The sequence below is a fragment of the Uloborus diversus genome, chromosome 3 (genome assembly GCF_026930045.1).
Source record: "Uloborus diversus isolate 005 chromosome 3, Udiv.v.3.1, whole genome shotgun sequence".
Taxonomy (NCBI): domain Eukaryota; kingdom Metazoa; phylum Arthropoda; class Arachnida; order Araneae; family Uloboridae; genus Uloborus; species Uloborus diversus.
This window is the reverse complement of record NC_072733.1, coordinates 137,861,613-137,888,490: the sequence shown is the minus strand read 5'-3', so window position 1 is coordinate 137,888,490 and position 26,878 is coordinate 137,861,613. Positions and strand designations below refer to the sequence as shown.

The 26,878-nt window shown below is 34.8% G+C and overlaps 1 protein-coding gene across 1 annotated transcript in view; it reads left to right on the top strand.

Moving 5' to 3' along the window:
• LOC129218625 (plexin-A2-like) overlaps nt 1-26,878 on the top strand; it is a 536,492-nt gene that overhangs the window by 470,741 nt on the left and 38,873 nt on the right. Inside the window, 9 exon segments of the mRNA XM_054852946.1 lie at nt 445-587; nt 6,709-6,839; nt 8,604-8,663; nt 8,759-8,836; nt 8,917-8,983; nt 18,336-18,482; nt 19,663-19,852; nt 23,025-23,128; nt 25,173-25,266. Coding sequence (XP_054708921.1) covers nt 445-587; nt 6,709-6,839; nt 8,604-8,663; nt 8,759-8,836; nt 8,917-8,983; nt 18,336-18,482; nt 19,663-19,852; nt 23,025-23,128; nt 25,173-25,266 — 1,014 coding nt within the window.

Below are 26,878 nucleotides of genomic sequence, written 5' to 3'. Positions count from 1 at the left end.
ATTGAAGCAAAAACTACTGTATAAGAACAGCTAAAAACCTTTAATTCATTAACATAAAAAACTTCAAAGCTAAAGCATTAAAAATCAGGTCAGCACATGACTCTGTGACATGTCAATGTGAGAGATTAGTTCTATGCAACTTACCCAACTTTATTGCTTTTTTATCATCATTGTGTATTTCTTGTCGCTTCTTATTTTGAGTTTGTTCAACAATCAATATAGCTTTAAAAGAGTCTAATCAGCCTCATAAAAGGCTTATATCTTACTATATACTATATAGAGTATTAATACTTGGAATTCTGATACAACTAAAATCTTTCATTCTGTATTTAAGTTATTATTTATTTATTATAATTTTTATTATATTTATTTATTTATCCATCTATTTTATTTATTTATTGACTGTTACATGTTATGCAAACTAAATTTGCTTTATACTTATAGCATTTGCTGAGTTACAGACTGAAATGACAGATTTAACGAGTGATCTGACTGCTGGTGGAATCCCATTTTTAGATTACCAAAGTTATGCTATGAAAGTACTTTTCCCTAATTCAGATGACCACCCAGTTCTTCGAGAAATGCAGGTACTTGTACAAGTTCATTTGTGGAAATATTTTGATGTGGTTTAGTTGTTTGAAGTTTTTGAAATATTTTCTGAAATAACCTCTTTTCTATGAATCAAAATATTACTTTAAAAACTCACTTAATACAATAAAGTAGAAAAAAAACAAAAGAAAACATTGAAAAATAAAAGAAATCAGTAGTATAAAACGTAAATTGTTCTCATAAACTGTTCCAAACACCTACTATCCTGTTGTAATTTCTTCCTGATTGCAAGATTAGCTTGGGATTAGAAAAACTTAACCTTTTGACACCTTAATTTTCTTAATGAAGTTGCTCAAAAGCATGCATATTTTTTATGTTTTAAAAAAACAGTAGGGCTGGGGGGTGTAAGAATTTCTGCATTGTTGCATTGCGATGCATCGCCAACCTTACATTACAATGCATCATGTTTTTTTTTTTTTTTTTTTTTTTTTTTTTTTTTTTTTTTTTTTTTTGTAGCACCAGCAAGAAATAGTAAAAAAAAAAATGTGTTGAAAATGCAAAATAGCAATAAATATTACAGGCGTCTTTTTTAAGATTACAATAAGCCTATTTTTTTAATGCAAAAGGATGCGAGCATATGGAAGCAATCTCTCCTTGTGTGTGTGTGTGCATTTAAAAAGGGGTTCCTCAAAACACCTAAAAAGGTGTATGCAATCTGTGTTTGTTGCTATTTTGCTCTTAAAGCATTGTTTTTTTTTTTTTTTTTTTTTTTTGAGCAATCAAGATTGCTTATTGTTCTCATTTCACCATCTGTGATGTCCATGCCTTTTTCAACCCCCACTGTCACCTGCAGGCAGGGTTGTCCCATTTTGTCCACCCCGGAAAAAACCGTCCCGGACAAAATGTCATTTTGTCCATTTCGTCCACTTTATCAGTAAACTGAAAGTTTTGAGTTAAAAATTTGAATTTTTCCTATTCAAGTAATATTTTAATATAAAAATATCATACATAATTAAGCATGTAAACAATTGATTGTAAAATAATATAAAATGAAAATTAAAAAAGTAAGATCAGTTGGAGTTTATGTAACTGTGTTACTAAATCAAATAAAAGTTAAAATAAATTATAACGCATGTAATAGCATTTAAAAAATGTTGGCATGAAGTGAAATCTGTTCTTGCAATGCAAATACAAATGTGATGATCAGCAACAGGCTCTAACTAGGCTGTTCTTAGTCAATTTATTAGTCCCAAATGAAGATAAATGACAATTTTAAAGCTATCTATCCTCTTGCCTATTCTAGCTTCTTCTGGTACACTGTTCTGAGTACCCACAACCCTACTAAAATAGTATTTGTATGACATTAACATATTCATAAAATATGCTGAGTACATAAATATTTTACTATGGGGTGACATCAATAAAAACTACAAAAATATAACAGTTATAAAAATGTTTTTAGTCTATGATTTTTATTATTTTTATTTTTTGTATGTATGTCTCCAAGCATTTCATTTGACTTTCCCATTGAGTTTATTTTCTACTACTGTATGTAATAGCCTAATCATGTCCAATAGCTTAGTCACATTGTTAAATTTTATTGCTTTTAAGTAAATAATAATCTAAAATTAGCTTGACCAATTTTTAATTAATTTTTTTTTAGATTTATGAAATTCTAAAGCTAATGATTCTATTTTAATAAAATGATTAATTCATAATAGAAAATGTAGATTTATGAATTAGATAATTGGATGAATTTAAATAACATACTAATATTATTACACACTAATAATAAATTTATGTATGTATAATCAGTTTATTTTCCATTTTGTCCAGTTTCTTCCGGCATCCCGGACTTTTTAAAAAAAGTGGACAAAACAGCAATCCTGCCTGCAGGCGTGACTCCGTGCCCTGGTAGCCACTCCTGGATGGTGGGGTCCATGTCCTACACACATGCACGCTCATACACATATGCAGTCACGCACATACACACACGCCGACGTGCATACACACAGGTCTAGGTGCATACAAAAGCCTACACCATACACATACACAACTAATACACACGTCTCGGTTCAAGAGGAGAGGTGGGTTGGAGGGACAGGAGCCGTGTCTAGAAACAAGTGAGTACAATAGTAATCAATAAGAAGGGCCCTGTCGCAACTTGTGATTGCAAAAAACATAATTTGAATTCAAAATTTCAGAATTCATTTTTTTTTTTTTTTTTTTTTTTTTGTGAATGATTATAAGATAAATTTTACTCATCAATTTCTGTTAAGAGCTTAAGAAATTTCCTCCCAGTGTTGAGAAAAGAGAAGGTCTTTGTTCGCTTATGATCTTCCACACAGAGATCCAGAACTTAAATTTTGTTTGGGGAATTTTTAATTTGCCAAATGATATTTTGAATTTTACTTAATGATAAAATACGAGCATGAACAGAAACATGTATCTAATGAGAAGAAACATTAATATCATTATTTTTTTAAAAGGCAGTTTCACAATGCAGTCTCCAAATTTACCAAATCCTCAGAAAAAAATTAGTTGAATAAGGACATTTTTGTTTGGTTACAGTGAACTCCTATTGGGGCGCCCCTTCTTCCACCAGGCATTTTGAAACAATTAAGAAATTAAAACGACAATGATTAACTAGTGTCTGTACATCAGAGCTTTAATTTGAAGTTGGTGTGATGTAGGGGTGCGAAATCGATGTCGATGTTTTGAAAACATCGATGTTTTTGTTAAAACATCAATGTTTTACTTTCGATGTTTTCGGAACATCGATGTTTTGGTTTCAATGTTTCTTCGATGTTGATGTTTTTGTATTATAACTAAAAATTATAGTAAAATGTGCTCCAATTTTCTCGCTAGGTAATTAAATTTATGTATGGAATTGCTCCAAAAATTTCATTTATTTGCGCACATTTAAAAATATCGATTTTTCTGTGTAAAGTATGATTTTTGGAAAGATCACTACAAGATGGTAAAAGATAATTGGAGGGTGAGGAAGAGGTCAAAGATATTGGAAGAACTCGACAATAGTAGTCTGTTGCCAGTTCTTGCAGTCGATTCTAAAACTCCAATTCTTAAACGAAAGGAGAATCCTATATATTACTACGGTGAATATTATAACTGTATGAATTCAGAACTGTTAAAAGTTGTGTCGAAGTATTAGATAGTGATGGCGACTTTTGTTTCATCAGAAAGAGTTTTTTCTCTGCCTGGTGGAATAGTCAGTGAAAAGAGAAATGCGCTTAAACACCAAATATTGGGGGTTACTTATCGTCTACCCAGGGGCGGATACAGACTAACATTTTAGGGGGCTCATGCTAAAGAGTGACCCTCACCGCTCCTCCATGAATAAACTTATGATTTTTGGTAAGAAAAATTTCTGAAACTGCTTAGGTGTTTAAAAAATACCACATCGGTCAGGGATATGGCGCCTAATAGGACAAAAACCTCATGAATAAAAACAATTATAAGAAGAAGTATTTCAAGTATTTACTTGTAAAAATAATTCAAAAACTGAAATTATTTACATTTTATCCATAAAGTGTTTGGATACAATGCGAACGGATAATATGTTGACGTTTAAGGGGGGTTCTTGACCCCTATGATCTTTTCCTTGTATCCGCCACTGCCTAGGTGGGCACCACTGCGAGAACCTATGTATAATGAGGTTTTGCGCTAACACGACACTCAAAGTTTACATTTCTTGCACGATAGTAAATCCTAAACACTGATTTAAACTAATAAACTATTTACAGCACATTTAAAAATAAACTGAGCATGAGTAAAAACTGCACTATCCAAAAATTACAACAGAAATTCTAATCTATAGAGATTTTACAGAAAAAAAGGCATTTATGGACTCAAATGTTTTATCGATTGAAGCGATGACTGAAGCTTTGGATATGGTTTTACAAAAACTATCGTTGATTAAATTTGTTGCTTATAAAAGCAAACGGGCGTCAGACACTTCTTTATTACTTTTCATTATACTGGCTCCAGAACTCAGCGCCGCAAACTGTCTCGAGAAAAGCTATTTTTACTGTCTACATACTTTAAATACATATGCTATAAATAGAAAAGTGACAGTTAATACCCCCCCTCCCCCCCCAAAAATCGAGAACTATTTACTATTTCTTATTATGGTTTCGGTCCGGCTTTTTTTTTTTTTTTCAAGCAGTCATTTTCACTTCTCAAATGCAATGAACCTTGAAACAGATTACAAAGTATTGTTGCAGATTTTGATGGGAGGAGGGGATCATGATTTTTCCCTTCCCCCTCCTCCTTGTATACACTTCGATCGGTTTCGATCAAGTTTTTTATTTTTTCGAGCAAACATTCAAATACTGTTGCGGGTTGGGGGAGGGGTGTTATGACCCCCTCACTCGTATCCGCCACTGCAACTACCCTCAATAAGCTGTCCACCAATTACTCACAATTTGTGTTTAACTTTTTTGCACTAACAGTTCAAAACATATTTCTTGCTCTAAATAATAATTGTCAGAATTAATTTTGTACTTTTAATATAATTTGCACAACTCTTTCTCATCATACAACTGACTGTAAGTGCTACGATATATTTTAATGCAGATTTAACTAGTTTGTATTAATTGTTGCATGTCTTATCATTTTTTAACTTATTATAGTACCAAGATGTTGTGAAATTATTCCTATTAAATTGTATTTATGATTTGCAGTTCAGTAGTTTCAATATATTCGTGGGGTTCGTGTTCTTTTGTATTGCTTAAATTAGCCGCAATGCCCTGATCCATTAAGAAACATTTGTTAGAGATTATCATTTATGTAAGTTTGTAGTGGAGTATACTAAAAAATGTATGTTAAATATTGACAAAACGATCGATGTTTTAAAACATCAATGTTCAGAAACATCGATGTTTTTTGGTCGATGTATCAATGCCATCGATGTTTTAATTTCCAACATCTATGTTTCGCCATCGATGTCGCACCACTAGTGTGATGCATCACCCAGCCCTAATATGTATTAAATTTATACAAAATAAGTTAGAAATTATGCTTTGTATGATAAATCTTGTAATCAGGTTCAAGGAGAAATTTTACTTCAAATTCTTCAAACAAAATTTGAGCTTTATTACAATTATTTTCTGCGTTTTTTGAGCAACAAACAACCCACTTTTAGTGAAACCCTTCTTTGTTGAATTAGGAGGTATGTGGCTTGTGAAATGGAGGAGTAATCAGGATAAATGCTTCAGAAAATGCATTACTGACAATTTAATTGATGAAATAGGGGAATACGGTTTTATAAAATTTTGGCTTCAGTCAAGTACTTTCCTCCAAAGGTGAATTATCTTTGCACCAACAGCTGTTGTTTAACTTTTTAGAAACAGGTTTTTTACATTCAAAAGCTGAAGATTGAAACTACATAACTGTGTTGTTCAATTAAAAAAAAAAAAAAAAAAAGCTTAAGCAGAAGCTATCACATCAACAGATCAGCATGATACATTCTGTGAGCTCCCTTACATACTCAGTGTGACTAAATTCCACTAAAAAATGTAAGAATTAATGCTTCAATGTTGTTTTCTATGTCCTGTCTCGACAGTCAAAATTAGTTTTGAAAATTTAAAGCTGGAAATTTTAGCATTGAAGATGAACCATGTTTTGGCTGCTCTATTGAAGTTGATTGTGAACAGTTTGAGAAAAATATACTGCAAGAGCATGACATTTGCCAAAAATCAATGGTTAACGTTGAAAAACGTAAATCTAACATTTAAGTTCAACTACTCAGTACACTGCAAATTAACTTGACACCCCAGGTTCCCCCACAGATGTGGTTCACCGGTTAGGTGTGACCTTGAATGCAGCTCAGTCTTTTTGATCCAGAGCAGGAGCTAAGCATCATCCTCAAAGGTCAATTTGTAATGGAAACTTAGCAGATTCTAATGGGCAACAGTCACCATTAGTGTACACAGTGGGACTTTGGTCGGTATCAAATTCTCTCTCTCTGCCTAGAGCCTACCTCATGTTTGCTTTTGATTTAGAAGGAAAATACTTGTTTTTGTGGAGTTTAAAATATGTGTAAAATGGTTTTATTTTGGTTTAATTATTTAGTTGTTTCAAAAAAAAAGACTTGTTAAATAATCTGTTGTGTTAATTTATATTTTATATTGATTTTAGCTTGATCCTTTGAAGAAACCATACATTGAGAAAGGGCTGCGTCTGTATGGTCAATTAATTATGAACAAAATTTTCTTGTTACTTTTCATACGAACACTGGAATCCAATCGCTATTTTTCTATGAGAGATAGGTATGTAGATTTTAAATAGTAATATTATTTTTTTTTATTTACTGTATCCTGAATATTTTAAATAAAACTAATAATTTTCATGAATGAAAACATTGGCATATGGATTTGAATCAAATGAGATTTTACTTTGTCTGAAATTAAAGACAGTGATTTATTACCTCTTAAAAACAAAAATTCCTTGAAAACTTTTTGTATTCATTGTGATTACCACACATTTTATTTGTTATTATTTTTTTAAGAGAAAAGACCTCATTTTACGCAGGTTTATTTTACTCAGTTTTGATTATATGCAGTTTAAGATTCGACACCTTTATTTTGTTTTACGAGGATGAGTTTCGATTTTATGCGGATGCGGCATTGCAAACCAGATAAAATTTTTCCATTTTTCAAAATCTCAACTCCTGAGATTGCAGATAAGAAGTAATAAACATGCTAACGCGCGCTTGACATGCTAACAAGCGAGCGTTAGCAACTGGAGAATTTTTTCGTAGTTACTTCCAGAGCTCTTTCCAGAAGCAAAGTTATTAAACTCGCACAATTAAGAGTTCACAGTAAGAACTTTGAGAAGTGATAAAGGGGGAAAAAAACCAATGAGGACATCAAATGACACACAACCAAAATTTTGAGCCATTCCTGGACAATGGCAATTGGTATGATTTATTAGTGAAGGAAGATTGTCATGGAAATAAAGGAAGTGATCATGGAAGCATTAATGCTCCACAAAGAACTACAGGGATTTTTTTTTTTTTTAATGACAAAATAATTACATAAACAGCTCTTTTTAATAAGCACTAAGTTAATTCATGTTTTCTTTATGCATGTTGTGCATATGTATTGGAATAAGTACACATTAAACTTTTTATATAAATTTATCTAGCACTAGAATGGATTTTTTTTTCATCTACGGAACTTAACCCCTGTGTTAACACTATTATTAAGTCTCAATTTACGTGGTTTCGTTTTACGCGGCATTTCTGTGGAAAGTAACCCCCGCATAAAACAAGGGTCTACTGTATTGCTAAAAATGTTTAACATAAATTGCCCAAATTTAATGAAAAATTCAAGTAAAATTTCTCAGGATCCATTAAAATTAATTTATTATTCAAAGTTGGTTTTAGGGTTAAAAGGCAGTGTTCCATTTGATGTAGTTTTATGTCTCTTTTGGTTTCTCATGTCATAGTCATCCCTCACAGTTGTAACATGGTAATCCATTATTGTTGAAGGGTAGAAATTTGTAATGTAGTTAGAAGTTTTGTCTTCATTCTTAAACTGATCATAAGCTATGACTATTTAGCAGAATTGTGCACATGATATTTCGGAGCCGTGTAATGTAATTATTTCTACGTTAGATGTTATTTTAAGCCAGAACCCATCTGCACTGGTTCTATTCAATGTTTATAGATAATTTCTGAATAATGAAGAAATAAATTCATATGTGCTATGGCATAAAAATCAAAGCAACTGGCATCAATTTGTTAAGTAAAAATGTTAAGTTTTAAAATCATACATGGTATTTGTAACTAACCCCTGCTCAATTAATTTTATTCTTGGCTGAAATTGCTTGCAAAAATTCTACTTGTGTGAACAATGAATTGATTTCTGTAGGAAAAGAGCACCATGTTCTACTCATTTAAATCTGTCCATAAAATAGTCTTTTAACTTAATTAAATAATGTCTTATGCTTACTTGTAATTCCAGTTTTACTAAGAAATGCTTAATTAAGATATTGTTTTTATTTTATTTTATTTTTTTATTTTTTTGTAGAGTCAACGTTGCATCTTTGATCATGGTTACACTACAAGGCAAAATGGAGTATTGTACAGAGTAAGTAAGATTCGTCTTTCAAATTTTTTGAAGTTCTTGTATATTTTCAATGAATAAGATTGAAGATTTAAATATTTATGACTTCTCTTTTCCAGCATTTTGAAAACTCTATTAGCTGAGTTAATTGAAAAATGTATTGAAGGGAAGAGCCATCCAAAACTTCTATTAAGAAGGTATTTTTGTTTATATTACCTTGTTTCCTGTGTACAGTAAATGCTTTGTTACTTCATGTTTTTTTTATGTTGGAATTTAGGACAGAATCAGTAGCAGAAAAGATGCTATCTTCATGGTTTACTTTTTTGCTGTATAAATTTTTAAGGGTGAGTATTCAACAGTCTACTACTTGTAATCATTTAATGTATTACATAGACTTGTTTTCTGTTATGTAACTTTATTAAAATGAACGATATAGGTTTACGTATTTCACAGGAGACACAGCCAGAGGACATTGTTTGAAGCTATTTAAAGCCCAGTTTAGTTTTCAATTGAAAGAGAAAGAAAAATTATTTTTTTGTTAGGTTCATTATTTTGTTTTATCAATCAAATCATAACTGTTTGTTCAAAAATATCCTTCAAAAAATAAAAACAACTCTGATTCGCTTGAAAATTAGCCAATTAAAGGGTTCAGTTTCCCCAAGCTAAATTGCCATACACAACTGGCCTTTTTGCTTCTTCTGTCTTTTCTTCAGGGCATTTATGCGGCTGCAGTGTTGCCGGATTGTGTCAAAATCGCCCACTAGGCAATTTTTTTCCCCTAATCTGGTGGCAGAAGGAAGCTGTTTCGTTTCAATCCGCTCGCTCTCTGGAAAGATCTGGAAACCCTAGCCACTCCCTCCCAGCTTCGTTTCTGTAAGCTCATTGGTTAACTCCAGGGCTTTTTTTGATCCCTATGTAAAGAACCAGGTGCTGCGGAACGAATTCTGAAACACGTGTGTTTGTTTATTTTGTATTGCGTTGAACAAAAATGGAGTCAAAAAAGTGAAGAAAAGCTATTTTCAAATGAACAAGGAGTCATATGCTGTTGAATTTCTGCATTTACAAATTTTGATAAGAAAGGGGGAAAATACATTGCAAAATTTGTATGAGTGGCTTAATGATTTCTCACGGCGGTCGAAACGATGTAGTTTGCCACATTACTGGAGGGGCCTACTTGAGAAATGTAGAAGAGGCCAAGAAGAGTTTTTTAATGAATTCATAAAAAAAAAGCCACCGCTGCTTCAATAAATTCAGCTGCATTTTCTTCACATACTGAAGTTGCTGATTTTGACAATATTTTTCAAATATAAATGCATCTTTTTATCTTGCAAAATAGTGGTATACCTTACAAATCGTTTTTTTTTTTTTTTTTTTTGAAGCATCATCTAACATCAGCATTTGTTTCATAAAAGTTAGCACAGTACAGTAAATTGATAGGTGGTTTCAATATTTGATGCATTACTGATTAGACTTGAGCTTCTAAAATTTTTTTACTTCCAACTTGACTTTTGAGAGGTTGAAAAAGTAAATACCTTTCCAAAGAAGGGAAACTTTCAGGCTATTAATTATACACTTCTAAAAATTTACTATTGGCAAAATTATATGAATATTCATTTTCATATTTAGTTATTCAATTTAATGTTAAAATTGCAGTAATTAGCTTTATTTAAATATTTCAATTACATTATAAATTTTGTATTAGTATTACACGTGCATAATGTAATGTTATACACTATTACGTCTATTAATGTGCGTCGGTTTTATTTAATGCTCTTGTAAAAAGTTTTACTGATGCCAGTTTTGAAAAGTTGGCAAGTCTGCCATGGCTCAAAAAAATCGAAGATCTGGTTGTTACGGATAATCATTTTCATTGAGCTGATGTTTGAAGTGTTAATCCACGAGGTTCAGTTATAGCAGGGGTTCTCAAACTGGGTGCCGTAAGAATTGGTGAGGGGTGCCGCAAGGTGTCTGGGTTTTGTGGCAATTCCCTCCAGCGTTTGGAAGGCTTATTAAAGAAATATATTACCAATGCAGCAAAAACGTTGACATTACTAGAGAAAGTAACAGTACAAGTTTTGTCTCCTTAATGTTCAAAGTGTGAACCTTTCGTAGTCTTAAAATTAATACTTGTGTCGCTCTCTGTAGCATGTCACAATCGATGGTATCTCACTTTCCAACAGGATGCGGCACCCCCTGTTATCTGACAGATGTTCCTCATTTCGTCAATAACGGGCTTCCTAGTTTTGAATTTGACGTTGTTCTAATAATGACAATCACCTTCTTTCATGGCCACCACTGTGCTCTCTGGACCTAACTGCTAGCATTTTTTTTTTTTTTTTTTGGTGTTACATCCAAGATTGAATTCGTGCCTCATGGATCATATTATTTGCAAGGTTTACGCAAAAAGATCACAACCACATTTTCTAAGATAGATTGTGAAGTAGTACAGCTAATGTAACAGGAATTTAGACTCTCGCAATACGAAAGGCGACGCCTAATACATATAATATTTACCTCGTAATGAGGAATCAAATAGAGTCTAATTTTACGAGAATTCAGTTCTAAGGTTGTATGAAGTATGAAGTGAAAAGGGGGCGCTTGAAAACAGCGCGAGCACCGAGACCACAGGTCTATTGTACTATCCCCACTTGGACTACTAAAAGAGCCCAGTAACAGAAATAAATCTCAGCAGTTGCCTAACCGAAATTCTAGGCAGTTCCCAGGAATCTACATAGTGGTATCCCAAGTGCTCAAATCTTTGTGTAGAGTAGAAGTCACATTCACATAGCGCATGAATTGAGCTTTCATCAGCCATATGACATCCTCTACACCAAGGGTTGTCGATAACACCCATCAGATTAAGGTGCCTATTAAGAGAGCAGTGTCCAGTTAGTAACCCAACTAAAATGTCACGGTGACCAGGAACCCAGTAAAGGGAGACCCTATTACTGCCAGCTAGTCTTACCAGTGCATTATGGAACTCCCAAACTGTTTTGGTAGTGAAACAGTTACGATTGAGAGCTTTCAACACACTTGGCTATCAGAGAATATTCTGATAACCTTACCGCTTAGGCCTCGATCTAGGCAGTTGTTTACACAAGCCAATATGGCTAAAGTTTCTGCCTGGTAACAGAAATAAATCTCAGCAGTTGCCTAACCGAAATTCTAGGCAGTTCCCAGGGATCTACATAGTGGTATCCCAAGTGCTCAAATCTTTGTGCAGAGTAGAAGTCACATTCACATAGCACATGAATTGAGCTTTCATCAGCCATATGACATCCTCTACACGAAGGGTTGTCGATAACACCCATCAGATTAAGGTGCCTATTAAGAGAGCAGTGTCCAGTTAGTAACCCAACAGACTTCTTGATCTCATTCCTGCTCAAGTTAAGCAGTTCCTTGGACCTGAGCCAGGGAGGCTGCTGGTTCAGAGTCTTGGCCTGTCTTTGAGACTCGGACTGAAGCCACAGGCTATAAGATTCATCCATAAGAAGGTTCCTTGCAGTGGTCCTTACTGCATTGTAGGGCAGGCAGAGGACAGGCTCGGGTCCTATAAACTGTACATTGGAGCCCTGTTTAGCTAACTGATCTGCCAATTCGTTACCTAAAATGTCACGGTGAACAGGAACCCAGTAAAGGGAGACCCTATTACTGCCAGCTAGTCTTACCAGTGCATTATGGCACTCCCAAACTGTTTTGGTAGTGAAACAGTTACGATTGAGAGCTTTCAACACAGCTTGGCTATCAGAGAATATTCTGATAACCTTCCTGCTTAGGCCTCAATCTAGGCAGTTGTTTACACAAGCCAATATGGCTAAAGTTTCTGCCTGGTAGACAGTAGCTAGCTTCCCTAAAGAGAAGCACAGATTAGTGTTATTGCTGCTGCAATATGCACCAGAACCAGTTCCAGACGAAGTCTTGGAACCATCTGTAAACCAGATTTCGTGTGCATTGCCCCAATGATACCCTGTACATCCTTCCATTGCTCTCTGGACAGAAACACAATGTTATAATTGGCATTAAAGCTGAATTGTTTTAACATCCAGTCAGAAGGCATCATAAAGTAAGGATGCTTACTAGTCTTTGCACACAGTTTATCGTACAGAGACAGGTAACGAGGGGACTTCCAGAGACCCATGAGCTTGAGGCGGTATGCACACAGAATCGCCTCCATTTCCACTTGCTTATGCAACGGAAGAAGGCCTAGAAGTAGATCAAGGCTATGGGAAGGAGTAGTTCTCATGGCACTAGTGATAGTAATAGTAGCCATCCTTTGTACTTTGGCGAGGCAACCCTCAGCCGTAATGGTACAGGTTTTACCCCACCAGACAATTGCCCCATATGTAACTGTAGGTACAATTACTCTAGTGTAAACCCAGTGAGCGATTTTTGGAGAAAAACCCCAATTAATACCAATTGCTCGTCTACAAGACCAAAAGATTCTCTTGGCCTTATCGGTAATTTGCTTAAGGTGAGAATTCCATGTCAAAGTTTTGTCAAAGATCACACCCAGGTACTTGACCTCACTAGAGTAGGCAAGAGGCAAACCAAAGAACTTAATTATCTTCAAGTCTTTGAGACGTTTACGAGTGAAGGGAACCAAATAAGTCTTATTCGGATTGACCCTAAGACCTGCCTCCAATCACCACTTTTCAATTTCCTTAAGGGCAGACCCCATGAGATTTGTAACAGTTTCATGGAACCTACCCCTAATAACAAGGGTTATGTCGTCCGCATAGCCAATGCAGTGCAGACCTTTGCGACGAATTCTTTCCAGAAGTTCATCAACCACCAGGCACCAAAGCAAAGGAGAGAGAACGCCCCCTTGTGGGCAGCCACGGCAGTTACCCACCATCATAGTTCTGCCCAGCATGCAAGCTTTTGCCATACGGGTTGTTAGCAGACTATTATAACCCAGGAACATATCATGGGATCAATTCCCTTGCTGGCACTTAGAAAGAGGGTTGGTTTTCAAAACACAATCCCTGATGTGCCTATCAATCAGTTTCTCCAGAGTTTTTAGGAGAAAAGAGGTAAGACCACATTGTAGTTTGGCTTACGAGGCTTGGGTATAAAAATTACTTTGCTAGTTCTCCAAGCATAAGGCACATAGCCAAAAACAAGACAGGACCTGTAGATCCTACAAAGATGTGGTGTGATAATATCCACACCTTTCTGCAGAAGAGCAGGTATAATATCATCCGGTCCAGCAGATTTAAAAGGCTTGAATGAATTAATGGCCCACTCAATTTTACAAGGGGTCACAATTTCACCCACTAGTTTCCATCTTTCCTTACTGCCACGTAAGGGGTGTAGCGGAATATCAGGATGACTTTCGTCATCTTTAATTACAGAGCCAGGAAAGTGTACCCTAAACATCTCTGTTAGAGTACTTTCCCTGTCATCAGTAAAGGAAGCACCTTCCTTTTCAATGGAACCCAGCTGACAAAAATTGTTTCTAGAGAGTATTTTCGTGAGTTTATAGCAACGCGAGAGATGCTGTCCAAATGGCTACAGAACTGTCTCCAGTTATCCTGTTTACTGGTTCTTATAGCCTTATTGTATTTATTGCGAGCTTCATGGTACGAAGACCAATCGCCCGTCTTCTTGGTTTTATTAAAAAGTCTTCTGCAATTCTTTCTTAATCCACTAAGATTTTTACACCACCAAGAAACTCGTCTTGGTAAACTAGTGGAGATTGCATTGCAATTATGTTGATAAGATTGGAGTATAGAATGTTGAAGTGAATCAACTGCTAGTTCCAAGTCTAACAACGAAGTAAGTTTGAAATTCTTACCTGATAGGGAGACCCTTAGATCTTCCCGATAGGAATCCCAAGATGTTCGTTTGGGATTCCGTTCCTCCTGCAGTACGCTTAGTGCAGGACCTGAAAAAGTCATAAGGATTAGTCTATGTTCAGATAGGGTAATCCGGTCTGACACCTGCCAATCACTTACGCAGTTCAGTGCTCTATCATTACATATCGTTAGATCAATGACTTCACATCTGTTTCGATTAATAAAAGTAGGTTTATTGCCTCTGTTGAGGATATTTAGGTTGTTACCTAGCAGGTACTCTAAAAGTTCCTCACCTCTCTTGTTGCAATCACTGCTTCCCCACACAATGTGGTGAGCGTTAGCTTTGCAGCCAATAATGAACTTCAGCCTTGCATGCACACAGAATTTTACAAAATTCCTGGCTGAGGTCGCTAAAGGAATCTCATCCTCATAGGGTAGATAAGCCGACATGAAACATGCCGAAGCACCATCTTCATTAAATACTCGGATGGCGACATTATCACCGTCAAGAAACTTCGGTAGGCAGAGAGCATTCAGGCGCTTGTTAACAACTACGCAGGCTCTCGGTCTACTACAAGTCAGATCATAGAAGAGATTACCACAGCTACCCAGACCGAGGATTTTCCCGTGGTTAATCCAGGGTTCCTGTACTAGGGCAATGTCAATTCTACCTTCAGCCAAGTCTTTACTGAGAAGAGCAGTAGCAGACTGGCAATGATGAAGGTTAATCTGCGCAACTATGATGCCAGGCACCTCCATTGCAGAGAGCAGGGCCCCGCTAAGGGGCAGCTTCTTTGTTAGGATGGGTATCCTGAAAGAGGGTCTCATCCGTCAACGTGACATCGGAATCTGCATCCGAAACGTCAAGATTTTCCATAAAGTTCGTAATCGAACTTGTAGTGGATTTAGGAGAGTTAGAACCATTATCTTTGCTCTCAATACTTACGGTAGGAGTGGATTCAGATGGTGTCCCATCCACCGAAGTTTCCACCCCTTCCATCTTTGCAGGATCTTGAATATTGCTCCCAGCTGGAGTTTCAACTACCTCCACATTATCCTTGGGCTCTAATGAAACATTGGAGTCCTTGGATGAAGCAGTTTCTACACCAGGAGCATTTTGTGTGTTGGGATCGTGCAGGATCTTACACAGACCCTTGCCAAAACCCCCAACAAACAATTCCAGGTTGGACTTCTTAATGAACTCGGCTGAACCAGAGTCCACCTCGAAGATCCACCTGACATAGTTGTCTTTAACAACTGTTTTGTCTCTAGCCCTCCAGCTGCTCGTGTTGAGGCCGGGGTTGAGACGAGCAAGTCGTTTCAAGACTTTATCTTGCTCCAGGGTGTAGATATCTCTTGTCTTAAAGGCGATCTTCACTGGTTTCACAAAGTCTTTAAAGGGCAACACTGCAAGTTCAGAGTCACCTGCAGTGCGCCCATTGATGTGCAAATGTACCCAATCTGCAGCAAAGTCATTGGTGCACTGGATAACCAGCGCACCATTTGAAAGACTGACAGCTGCAAATTGAGGTACGTTGTCGTTGGGGGGGGGGGGGGGATATCATCAATGATTGCATCAATGTCCCTTTGGATACCAATGGCATCATCCGGGGAAAGTTGATCCCCCGGGTAACCTTTCTTGGTGATAGCCAACTTAATGGCAGATGTAGCCTGGCTATAGGAGACTCTAGGTCTCTTGACCTGGGCTACATTAGATGGTGAAGGGGTGGAACCCTCCGATAGGACCCTCTTTGTAGATGGGGTGCCCTCCTGTCCATGTTCCAGGCTCTGTTGAAACTTGATGGCTCGCTGCCGGTTTCTTCGTTGCCGGCTGGACAGTTTTTTGGAGGTACCGGATGGACCAGGTACTTCAGTGCTCATTGCTGCTGCAGGAGGTTCCTGAAAAACAGTTTTATTAGTGTTGTCTGCTGACCCCTTTTCAGGAGCAGAGAGTTTCTGTGAGGGTTGGCTGCGTCCGGATATCCCGGGACGAGTCAACTTTTTGTTTTGGGCGGTTTTCACCGCCAGGTTTTTGTTTATTTTTGTGTTTACCCGTGTTTAGGGAAACGGAGGGTAGGTAAACGGTCACCGCCCAAATTGACCCTCTCTACAGGCGGAAGGCAGAATTCTACGTGGTTTGCCAAGCCACGAGGGACCGTTTGTGACAACCTATAACCCCGGTTGCCATATGGTAAGCCATATTTCCATCAGCACGGTTCCACACCTTAGATTTGGGTTGCCTTTCCTGGTTGGTCGAGAACCTTTCGGCTCTACTGACCAGCACCAGTTATGCCATGGAGCTATTGGCACCCTCCTCTTTTCTCATCCGGGCTTGGGACTGGCAATGGCAGAGTTCAGTTCTAAGGTTAGGAAGACAATTTCTTTTTTTTTTGCTTGATGATGTTCCAGATCTTGCAATATCACTTCGAAACGAGATAGAAAATTATCTCTATCTGAAGGTCAGGAAGAACAATATTAACAATGAATTAGCTAGGTATAGCTTGGCAATTCATATTGATTATTTCAAAAAATAAAATCTTGTACAGTTTCATTCTCCAGTAAAGTCAGCGTTGTTACTGCATTGTTAATATATTTGTTTTAATAAAGCTTCCAAATCCCAGGGAGAATTTTTGTTTGTATATGTATAATACAGTCTAATCTCAATAACTCGAAGTTTATAACTCGAATATTCCTTTACCTCAAAGTTTTCACAGGTCCCAAACTCTTGAGACTGTTGTGGAAACTTCCCATAACTCGAACTATGAACAACTCAAACATTTTAGTCATTCCCTTAGGACTTGAGTTATCGAGAGTTGACTGTATATAATAGATTAGGGTGCTGTTAAAACGTTCCAAATCCTCTAAAGGGTGCTGTGAGTTCGAAAAGTTTGAGAACCCCTGAGTTATAGAACTGTTGTTGTTAGCAATTAAGATCAAGCAAGATAGTTTCATAAGGATTGAAATCAAATACCTAAGGGAGCAGTTGACCCGACTATTTCCTTCAATGTGGAAAAATATTAAGTCCTTCATTTTGTTCGAGGAAATAATCTGTTATTTACAGGGATCCATTCAATGGAGCCTCCAAAAAATCATTTATATTCAGCAAATTTAGAAACATAATTGCAATTCTGAAATGGTCGACTGTCCCTTTTCATAAGATGAATGTACATGTGCATACCTGTATTTTATCATTTGGCCAAATTTGGAGTTCCATTCTACAAATTGACTGTACCTCCTCCCAAAAATTAAAGTTTGGGGCATTCCTAAATCCATCAATAGCTTTTAGCTTACTGATCTGAGTATCTTAATTAGTCAGTACATGATGTTTAGTTAGCAGTGTAGCATAACAAGTAACAAAGCTAAAAGAATGCTGGGTTTTATCAATAGGTCTATTTCACAGTTCTAAGGAAGTTCTTCTATCGACCTTTATACAGAAGTTTGCTGAGACTTTGGTTGAGAAAGTTATTAACTTATTGGGAAGGATACAGATACAAGATTAATGAACTTTCTAGACTGCAGATTATGATTCCAGGCTTTAAAAGCTTAATAGACATAAGCCTGAGCAAATGAGAAAGAGGGGATTTTTTCCGGTTATTAAAATTTATTGAATGCTGATGGGTTCAAAACCAGGGGTCATTATTTAAAGTCTTTTGGTTTCTTGAAGATTATCATGAATCTGGGAAAATTTTCAGTCAATAAATTTTATTGAATCCATAATTAACTAGGAAAAGTCAAGGAAATATATTTGTTACTGATGTCCAAAAATTTTCACCTAAGTTTCATTCTCTAAAATATGAAGATTATATTTAGTGAAGCATTCAATTTTTTAAATTATTGACTTTTTTAACCATGCATTAAAAATGAAAGAATTTCTAACATGGATCTTTTTTGTCTTTAGGAATGTGCAGGTGATCCCCTTTTTATGCTATATCGAGCAATTAAACAGCAAGTTGATAAGGGACCAGTGGATGCAATTACTAGTGAAGCAAGGTATTCATTGTCAGAAGAAAAATTGATACGACAGTCTATTGAATACAAAAGCATGGTTTGTATATTTTTAACAGATTGTTCATAATTTTTTCAGCAGTTATTTTTTGCAACTCTATAGTCCTAGAACATACTGTACATATCTCAAATATATGTGTGTGTGTGTGTGTATATATATATATATATATATATATATATATATATATATATATGTATATATATATATATATATATATATATATATATATATATGTATATATATATATATATATATATATATATATATATATATATATATATATATACACTGCTTGACATTGAAAATGCAACACCAAGAAGGAGTAGTCAGAAAGTGATGAAAGTTGGAAAAAAGACAGAGACAGCAAGGAATAATAAATGATCTTAATTTCAAAATGATAGGCAGAATACAGAGCGAGAAGGGCGTCGACTCAGTAGGATGTAGGGACCACCGCGGACACCGATACAGGAAGAAACACGTCTAGGCATAAAGTCAATAAGTGTGCGGATGGTGTCCAAATGGATGGCTCTCCATTCCCTTTCAACCATTTGCCACAGCTCGTCTTCTGAACGAGGCAGGGACAGTGTCTGCAAACGGCTGGTGACACTGTCCCTGGTGACAGGTCAAAAAAGTATGGTGGCCAGGGAAGCATCTGTGTGCCTTGGAGAGCATGTTGATTTTTAAGGCACTACATCTAAAACTTTTCTACGAAACATAGGAAATGGTTTATGAGAAAAGTTCGAATTCAATCAAAGAAATGATGGTTTATTGAACAGAGTTTAAAAATTGGTCATTGTAACTAATATTTTATCAATTGTTAAACTAGTATACAGCTCCATTTTTACTTTTTTTAAGTTCAATATTTTCTTGAAGTTGTTTTATAAAATTCCTACATGCATCAAGATTAGAGCTTTCTGACAAAAAAGTGTGGCTGCCGTATGGTGTTCAGATCTTATTTTCGTACGTAAATAGTCTGAATTACTCTCTCTTTCACTTAAATATATATGAAATTTATGTCTATATGAAAAAAAGTGCAGAAGCTGAGATTCTTTGAGCTTCCATTCAAATTAATGTCTGTTTAAGATAGTTTGTATAGTTAATCCTTTTAAATCATAAGTTAGAAATGTGTGCACTTGAACTGGAACTATCATAAGATACTCCTTTTTCATTTTGTAATTTCAAGATTTTATCTAAACATATATGTGTTTCTTTTTCATAGACTGTGTATGTGTCAATGTCGTTGCAAACGCAATATGTATCTGGACTTGAACCCCCGGGAGAAAACATTGAAACACCTGTGAAAGTTTTATGCTGTGATACTATTCTACAAGTTAAAGAAAAATCATTAGATACCATATACAAAAGCACCCCATTTACACAGAGGCCTAGCAAAGAGGATTTAGATTTAGGTAAGTTTTTATTTTTATTAAAATGATTGATAATAATTTTTAGTTACAGGCTCTAGGCCTAGAGAGACTGGTCCTACGAAATTTTTCAATCCCTAATGAATATCAAAAGCCTTGTTCAAACTATTCCCTCATTGCTAATAACTGTTTTTAGTAAACTATCCTAAAGTGCCTCCAACCTTATTGAAGTAGTAGTTTTTTCTCACGTGAAGATTAGCTTGGGATTTTAAAAGCTTAACACAGTAACTCTTGTTTCTGTCAGAGCAGTATATTATAAATGTGAGAAAGATCTAGGCAAGAACGGAGAGGAATGGCCGGAGAAATGAGACAGCTATATTTAAGTGCCAAAATAAAATGAAATCATCTCTAGCTTGTCTAGTAGATGTAGCAGTTGGAGTTTAAGGCTGCAACATCTACGCAACATGCTGGAAATAGTTTAGAAAATTTTATTTTGGAATATAAATGCAGCTGCCCTAATTCTCTCTCTGTCTCATTTCACCCACTTCCCCCATTATTGATAAAACCCAGCTATATGTTGGCTTTGTTACTTGATATGCTCAGTGGTGTAGCTAGGGGGGGTCACACTTTTGGGGGCGGGGATTCACTGCCTTCAATGTGAAAAAAAAATTGGGAATCATACTTTAAATTTATTATTGAAGGCAAAGGAAAAAAAAACCCTTTAGAATATAAGGTTTTGCCATGACTATAACTGTATCTCAAAGTTCAAAATTAAAGTATTTCTGTAGTGAGCCCTTGAACCTTCCTCAGCCCCTTAACGCCCTCTAAGATAGACATTGTATTTTTACAACTTAAATACTTAAATTTCCGAAAATATTCTAGAAAAGCCCAAAACTTCCTAATGTTACCAAAGGTTTAAACTGACTTCAGTTTCAAAGATTCGGAAGAGAACCTTTCCTCAAACATGCTTTTAATTTTTTACTTAAATTTAGGGGATCTCTCCAGGCGAGTGGCCGGATCCCCCCCCCCGCCCCCCACACACACTTTTTGTGTAAAGAATACAGATTAAGTTAGTTTCTCTTTTTCTTTAAATACAGTTTTCAATTTTAAGTTCAACAATTTTTGATGGATAAATCTTTTAGCAATGTCTCAGTGAAAGAGTGATAAAATAGAGGGGCCATCCCGGGCGGCAAAAACAGTAGCTACGCCACTGGCAATGCTGCACTGCTGACATAACTTTATATCCTGAATATTCAAGACACCCAGACCAATAACAGTTTCTTCTTCCCCAGTGTACTATAATTTTAAAAAAGGCATCAAAGTAAGTTTTATGATTATGAAATATACTCTCTTTTTCGATCATGCTGACCTGAAACAATTTTGTAAAGTTAAAGCAAGAATTTATCATTGTACAAATAAATCCAGTTCAATTCCTTGTCATATATTGATATCTTTTTAAAGCTATATCTCAATTTTCTAGAACTGAGATCAAAATCTCAACAAAAAAAGGGAGAAAGAAAGATTCTAGATTTTTTTATGAGACTAATAAGAGAACTATACTTTCTAATGATTGCCTATCAGTCACTCAACTACAGTGGTTGTCAAAATTATTAGGACAAAAGAAAAGTCCCCAGATCTTGGCTGCATGTGGTTGGAAAGTTATGCAAATTTTACGCCTAGAAACTAATGGTAAAATACTTTTTTAGTACTTTTACTGGAAATACATAGAAATTTCGAATTTATACAATGAAGTTTGAATTTATATATCCCTGTTATTTGGATAAAATTATAACAATAATTAGATTTGTGTTTATTTTTGTTGTTCTGCACAATGCTCTACATAACAATATAAATGCTCAGTAAATGATTGGGGCGTCACATTCTATTTTTACACTCATACCGTTAGATACTTAACATAAATGATTCCAGAAAACAAAAGTGGTTGCTTGAAAAACGTTACAACTTACTGTACGTCAAATAGCAACAAATCCGAATAGATAAAACGTCGGTCATTTAGAGCTTTCTCAAAAATCCTGGCCAATAAGGACCACAAAGACAAACAGGTAGGAAATCTTCTGTTTCTGTACTTATGAAACACATGATAATGTGACAAGCTTCCTCCAAAAAAACAAGCATCAAGACATATTAGATGGGAATTCAAGTTACAATGCAGTTCTCAAACAGTTCAACATGTTTTACAAAAAAAGGAAAAAGTTTCATGATGTGAAACTAACGTCACGACTGACTCTAAAAAAAATCATAAGAGATCAGGGGTTCGGCGTTGCCAAAAATGCGTTGTTATGATAAAAAGTAGGAGAATGTAATCTTTTCTGATGCAAAAAAGTTACATTTGGATGGACTAGATGGTTTTTGCTACTTCTGGTACGATTTCTGTGAAGGAAAAAAATCTCAAAGCTTACATTTAGAGGCGGCTCAGTAATGGTCTGTGGAAGTTTGGCTACGGACGGAAACTATGCCAATGTTTTTTGTGCACGGCAGAATGAACTCTGAGACTGATGTTGATGTACTGAGCAGTTTTTTCTAAACCAAAAACACCATCAATTCTGATTTTAAACAATTTGTTCCAGCAGGATAATGCCTAATTGCATGTTTGGGAAAACTCAATTGTTTAAAGCTTATTTCATGAAATTACTGTACTGGCCCGATAAACAGCTCGATCTAAGATTAATGGTAGCTTTGTGAGGCATTCTGGCACCCGAAGTATGAAAAAATGGCATTCAATGTCGAAACAAGCAAGAACTTATTTTCTGAATCGAGAAAGTCAGGATAAATTTTTTCAAGATTCTTCAACTTCCATGACATCAAGACTGATAAAAGTGATTGAAAAAAGGGGGAAATTATTGATTACTAGGGTTTTTCAGGGCAAAATGCTCGTTGTCCTTATAACTTTGCCCAGTTTTAACTGTGACATTTATTTTATTAATCATGGCAAAACATTTATATTTTCAAATTTTATTCTTTCCACAACAATTTCTAGCATAAAAAGGCACTTTGTGTATAAATTTCACTGAATTATCTCAAAAATACTTTTTATCTGTGCAATTTTCTGCTGTCCTTATAATTCTGACCAACACTGTATTACTAAAAACATAAACTTGCACTGTTTGTTTGTTATCAAAGAAAGTTTTAAAATAATATTTGAAAATAGTATTTTTTCCCATTTTTTTTTTTTTTAAATGCCTTTATTTCTTTTTAGAATGGAGAACTGGAACGTCTGGTCGTTTAACTTTATCAGATGAAGATGCAACAACAAAACAAGATGGAGAGTGGAAAAGGCTCAATACACTTGCTCATTATAAGGTAATAAATATTTTTATTCCCGCAGAACTTATTTCACTGTAATTTTGTCACATTGTGAATAATAGTATATTAGGTTGATTGAGATTGATGGAAAAAAAATTTCCAAAAGAGTCTCATACTGTTGTTCATACCATACATTAGTTGGTAGCTTTTTAAATATGGTATTAAATATGCACTTATATACATTAAGTCTAATTGAAATTTCAGCATAATCCTTTTATTGGTTTAATTAATAAATGCAGTAACCTTTCATTATGTTGCCCTTTTCAGTACACAACAAAAAGTGTAGAATATACAAAAACAATGGCATACCCAAATTCATAAAAAATGACGATTCATGTGTACAAATAAATGATCTGTGTACTTGCAAAAAATTCTCCAAATTATCATATTATGTCATTTATATGAGCCAACAATTCGAAAATTCATAATTGCAACATGAGAAAAAAATAGCTTCATAATTGTCCTTTTCAGAATAAAAAATAATAATACTTTTACTGTCATTTGATGAAATAAGAATCTTAAAATGCAGCAGCTTAAATGAATCAAAACCATGCCTGGTTTTTTCATTGATTAAAAAAGAAGTTACGACTTTTCCGAAAAAATGCAGTGGTTTTAAATTTAAAACAAGTTTTTATTTACCTTAATTTTTTTGGAAACCATGAATAAGCATTAATAATTGCAATATTGATACACCAATATACCAAATGTCGGTAGTATTTAAAGCTACTTTTCAATTTTGTAATACCAGTATTTGCTGAGATATAATACCTGCATTTTCTGTAGTGGTTGAAAATAATAAATATTTAAAGAGTTTTTATAAATTAACTTATTAGACATCTGATATTGTTATTTTAAATATGTATTTCTTTTTCGATGAGACAGTACCATTATCAATCTATTGATATAAATATTTGACTTCAAAAAGCACAAATTAATACAATATCAATAAATGAAAGTACTGGAATAAATACAAAATATTTTCATCAGTAGATGATGTGATGAATTACATTTTCATGCGTTTATATGCCCCATGTTTTATTTCTTCCGATTCCTTGATCATTCATTCACTGGCCCTTTTGTAAAAGTTAATGTATTAGCACTATAAGAAATCTATTCCAACCACCAATTGCAGCGATACTTTTTTGATATATTTTTTTAATATTTGTCTCAACTGGACCTTTCTTGTTAGGACAACAAAATATAGTTTATTTTCCTCAGTATTGGTGTACAGTCCTGTATCCCTATTTAGCTTTAAACTTGTTGAAATAATATTTAGTTGCTTTTACAGTTCCCTGAAATTTTGCATAGAGTAAATGCATAGTGACTTCAAAAATATTATCAGATATTTGTATAATTATAAAAAAAATTCGAAAAGAAAGTAACAAAATCAAATTTGGTTAAGTTCATTGTAAATTTCAAACTAAAGAGTCATTAAAAGGCAAAACCAAAGTTATCCTGCTCAAAAAAAAAGTTAATGATAGAAATATTGGGAGATAACCATCTCTCTAAGAAATGTTAAAACTAACTGCAAAATTAAAAAAAAAAAAATGCACAAAATACAAAGGAAACACACACACACAAAATGATGCATCCAAAACTAGTGCACAAGGAGGATGAGACTTCAAGGTAATTAGAGGAGGTGTATTGTGCATTATTAACAGTATACCAACAAGCGTGATTTCAGAAAAAGTATTTTCAACTGATTCATATTTCTGCACTAAACTAAGTTCCAGGTTTGCTAACAATTCAACAAATGCATTGTGTTTTTTACTATTAATTAATTCATTTATTATAGCAGTTGTTATTCCAGTATCATGTTTTTAATACTACTGAATACCGGCATTGCATTTTGGTTCGGTATTGCCATCACTAATAAGCATGATATATCCAAATGAGTGGTATAATAAAGCATTGTAATAAAAGGTGTCTGTACATAGTTTCGCTGATAAGTAGTTTGTTTTTTCCACATTATCATGTTCAGAAGTGTCTGAAATGTGTAGTTTTTTATTGATAATTGTTTAAAATACAATTTACTTTTTAGGTTCCAGATGGTGCTCTGTTGACTCTGGTGCCAAAGCAGTCGTCCATGTATAATCTCTCCATCATGACTGACAAAGTTGATAGGCATAAATATGGTAAAACATATTTCTTATGATGTTTGAAACAAATACTGTGTATTTATGAGCCATTCTAAAATTTTGGAAAATAGAAGTATTTCCAACAAAGTTTGTTTAATATCACCTAATGAGCATAAATATTTAAAAAAATCTCTAAATAACCAACTTAAAAACCTCAGAAAACATTGAATTTCATATAGTTCAATCACAAATGATCATCATCATGAGATGAAGTGTCAACCTATAGAATTTAAGTTTCGTCCATTTCCTCAAACTGGATCATTCTTACTATTTCATGGTGTAAGGTAAAACACCAGTAGTGGCCAGTGCTTCGGTAGTGTAGTGGGCACTTCAAGGTTTATGTCTGAAAAATTAGTATTCCAGGTCTCTCAGTGGATTCAAAAGTGCATCAAACATGCAGGTGGTATTACCTCCTTCAAGTTTCAATCCATTGGGAGACCTGGAATCCTACTTTTTGAAATATAAACCTTGAAGTGACCACTACTGAAGCACTGGCCACTACTGGTTTATCTTATTATCTTACTTGAAAAGTGATATTTCTTGAACTGTTACAACACCAACGCTTTAGAGATGAGATATAACTGGTCTGAGCAAGCCAGATAGTGCAGAAGTCATAACTGAGCTGCTAGAATAAAAAACCCTGTGGTGTAATAATACAGTAGTTCTGTATTAAGTCCTCGATTAAAGTCTACACTCAGTTAAAGACCTCTGTTTTTCAGTGTGACATTTGGGATTTTATGGTAAAATAGCTTAATATTAGAAATAATGTCATTAAAAATTGGTAATTAGATTGGACAGTGTGTTTTAAAATGTGTTCACAGTTCCCAACATCAAGATCCATAGGATTTTTTTTGCAGAATCTTAACTAAATTATTATTGAATGTCTGGTTGGAATGAATTTCAAAAATGCTAAACAAGGCTTCTCACCCTGCCAAGGAAAGTGACACATCTCAAAGTTTTAGAAAACCATACTAACTATTGTTTTAAAATCTAAATTTAATGCTCTTTCTTGTCAAAAAATTCGCATAGTTGCTTACATAACTGGTGCATGATAGATTAAAACAATATAATCAATAGTTACAAATTCTGAAAAATTTCATAATTTAGAGAAAAAAACTTTGAACTTTTAAGTATGCATTATTTAGACAACAAAACCTAGTCAATAAACATCACGTTACATGCATTTTTGCATTTTTGTATTGACTTTTAAGTGTATCATTTTGAGCTAGAATGGGGGTTATATGCATAATGAAGGAGGTTAAAAGTGGTAAAGGGGACAAGTGGATTTCTTGTGACTTTAACGTATGCAATTACGTTATGCACTGGATAACGAAAGTCAGGTAAAAAAGTGCTCACCTGCAAAATCCCCGGGCATCTAATCTGATATTCTTTTCCGGGTGGCAAGTAATCCGTTACTGTCCTAAATTGATTTGGCATATATGTTCTGTAGTAGCACCAATGACGAAGCCTAAATATATCTAATAACACATATTTTAATGAACGATTAAACTACTAATGCTACACTAGACTAATTATTACACACACACATTAAAAAATAGAAGATTGGTGGAATCGAGTTCCTAACAAAGTCCTATTCTTTCGGAATCAA